At 56.0% G+C, this 2,795-nt stretch overlaps 2 protein-coding genes across 3 annotated transcripts in view; one reads left to right on the top strand and one right to left on the bottom strand.

Annotated features, from left to right (window-relative positions):
• Positions 1 to 1,874, bottom strand: part of DNAAF1 (dynein axonemal assembly factor 1) — a 32,815-nt gene extending 30,941 nt beyond the window's left edge. The window contains exon 1 of the mRNA XM_037743941.1: positions 1,572 to 1,874. Coding sequence (XP_037599869.1) covers positions 1,572 to 1,698 — 127 coding nt within the window. The 5' untranslated portion in view covers positions 1,699 to 1,874. The remainder of the gene's footprint in view (positions 1 to 1,571) is intronic.
• A 69-nt stretch (positions 1,875 to 1,943) lies between these two features.
• HSDL1 (hydroxysteroid dehydrogenase like 1) overlaps positions 1,944 to 2,795 on the top strand; it is a 29,546-nt gene continuing 28,694 nt past the window's right edge. The window contains exon 1 of one of the 2 annotated variants that reach the window (XM_017543603.2): positions 1,944 to 2,054. The gene's annotated coding sequence lies outside the window, so the exon portion shown is untranslated. The remainder of the gene's footprint in view (positions 2,055 to 2,795) is intronic. The other variant, XM_037743908.1, reaches the window with a different exon arrangement.

Here is a 2,795-nt window from a genome sequence, read left to right as displayed (position 1 = left end):
TTTTTTTTGAGGTGAAATGTCACTCTTGGCCAGGCTGGTGTGCAGTGTTGAGATCTTGGCTCATTGCAACCTCCACCTCCCAGTTTCAAGTAATTCTCCTGCCTCAGACGCCTGAGTAGCTGGGATTACGGATGTGCACCACCAACACGTGGCTAATTTTTGTATTTTTAGTAGGGACAGGGTTTCAACATGTTTACTAGGCTTGTCTCCAGCTCCTAACTTCAGGTGATCCACCCACCTTGGCCTGTCAAAGTGCTGGGATTACAGATGTGCACCACCACGCCCCGTAACTCAGTAGTTCTTACTATATTCACAATCTGTGCAACCATCACCAGTAACTAATTCCAGAACATTTCATCACCTGCAAAAGAAACCCCAACCCCATTAGCAGTCATACCCCTTTTCCCCTTTCTCCTCTCCCCCAGCAGCCCTATCTTCAGTCTGTATGGATTTGCCTACTCTGGACATTTCATACAAGTGGAAACATGAAATATATGGCCTTTTGTGTTTGCTTTCTGTCCCTTAGCACAATGTTTTCAAGGTTTATCCATGTTGTACTCTGTGTTGGTACTTCATGCTTTTTTAATGGCTGAATAATATTCCTTTGTATGGATAACACCACATTTTGCGTATTCATTCATTGATGGACATTTTGTTTGTTTATGCCTTTTGGTAATTGTGAGTAGGCTGCTGGGAACATGCATGTAGAAATTTTTATGTGAGCGAAAGTTTCTAATTATCTTGGTATCTGCCTAGGAGTGGGATGGCGGATAATTTTAATTCCTTTTTTTTTTTTTTTTTTTGGAGACAGAGTCTTGCTCTGTTGCCAGGCCCCAGGCTGGAGTAGTGCCTTGGTGCAGTCTTCGCTCACTGCAACCTCTGCCTCCCTTCAATCTCCGCCTCCCAGGTTCAAGTGATTCTCCTGCCTTAGCCTCCCAAGTAGCTAGGATTACAGACGTGCACCACCATTCCCGGCTAATTTTTGTATTTTTAGTAGAGATTGAGTTTCACCTTGTTGGCCAGGCTGGTCTCAAACTCCTGACCTCAGGTGATCCGCCTGCTTCGGCCTCCCAAAGTGCTGGGACTACAGGCGTAAGCAACCGCGCCTGGCCATGAAGCTGATCTTTCAAGTCCATTCTGTCAAACTATGGTGAGGGGGTCACAGAGTGACCCCAGAGCCACAAAGTCTTCATTCAGACACTCTACCTTAGGTCAGGCACTGGACTAGACTCCAAATTCAATCAGAATGTGTTGCGCTGACACAACATGCCGTCTGGAGGGGGAGAAAGCCTTTGATCTTACGTGGTGACAGACTCGCGTGTAGCCGAGTCTGTTCTGTCACTGACTAGCCGAGGATTATCTGTTTGGAGCAAGTTTTATAACCTCTGAAGTATCTGTTTCCTTCTCTGTACCAAGTGGGGAGAGAAGCCCCTACTGCAGAGCGTTGTTTGGTACCTTTATCACTGTTATTATTTGGCTCTGAAGATCGGGTATATGGTGTGGGAAAGAGGCTGGAGCGCCCAGCCGGGTCGGTCCCTCTCCCCCCGCCCTCCCTGGGGGGCGGTCGGCACCTTCCTTGCAGCAGCCCCCTAGGCCTGCGCTCCCGTGGTCACCCGCAGACTCCTCCACGCCGCGCTCCTGCGTGCAGTCCAGCTTTCCTGCCCCATCCGCCACAGGCTCCGAGGGCTCAGGGTGCATGTTCACTTCTGCGCCACCGAACGCCCCGCAGCTGTGGGGAACCCAGTTCTGCGGCGGACGTTGCAACAGTCCGCGGCACAGCCGGAGACTCCCAGCTTTCCTTCCTCGCCAGCCTCTGGCGCCCCAGCTGTTGCAGGTCAACGTTTTCCCGGTCGCCAAGGCAACCCCCGCGCACGCGCACTCGGGACGGGACTGCGCGCCGGGGACGCCGGGGACGGGTCCTGCGACGGCTCCGCCCTCGGCGCGTGCGCGGGTCACGTGGGGGCGAGGCCAGGCGGCAGCTGAGGCTGCGGAGACGGGGGCGGTGGCCGCTCGGGTCTGGCGGGACCGGTTTAGAGGACTACGCCGCCTTGCAGGTATCGCGCCCCCGGCGCCCTGGGTGCCCTCTCGCAGCCCTTCCGCCCCAGATCCCTCCTCGGTCTCTGTAGCGCCAGCCGACTGCTCGGCCCGACCCCTCTGAGCTCTCACCACGCCCCCCGGGCCCCGGGCTCCCTCCGCGCCAACCGGCCCCGAAGCCCTTTGGCGCCGGGAACCCCAGGAAATCTTCGTCCCTTCCTTCCGTGAGACTCCCTCTTTCCAGACCAAACACCCCAGCCCCGCCCCTTCACATCTCAGAGCTCCCCTTCCCCCGGCTCCATCCCCACGCCCCCAGCCGCGGCGCTGCAACCCCAGAGTCCCTTCTCCCGGGCCTCGCCCCTCAAACCCCAGACCCTGTGGTCGCCGGCGCGCGCCCTGCTCTCCCTGCAGCCTCTCACCCGGCTCCTCCCCCGAGCGGCTCCGGCAGTCGCCTCCTTTGTCGGTGCTGCTTTATTCTCCTATCTAAACGATTTGGTTTGAGTTGTTGCTGTGTTTTTCTAAAATGGAAATAATTCAGAATAATCGAGCTCCTAAAGAAAGGGCACGCCGATTCCTCATGAAGCGGTCGTGGGTTCAGCCGGGATTTCCGAGTTTGCTTGTGTTGACTGGGCCTTGCCGGCTGCTGGAGGGAAAGGACTGGGAACACGAACCAGGCAGGTCCCTGTTCTCCTGAACGTGCCGCCCAAACACAGCCGGGGAAACCAGATCTCTGCAGCGCCCCTCTGCGATCCCAGCAGGAT

The sequence above is a fragment of the Cebus imitator genome, unplaced genomic scaffold (assembly GCF_001604975.1).
Source record: "Cebus imitator isolate Cc_AM_T3 unplaced genomic scaffold, Cebus_imitator-1.0 Scaffold159, whole genome shotgun sequence".
NCBI lineage: Eukaryota > Metazoa > Chordata > Mammalia > Primates > Cebidae > Cebus > Cebus imitator.
Note: the sequence above shows the minus strand (reverse complement) of the source record. Positions and strands in the feature narration are given on the sequence as shown.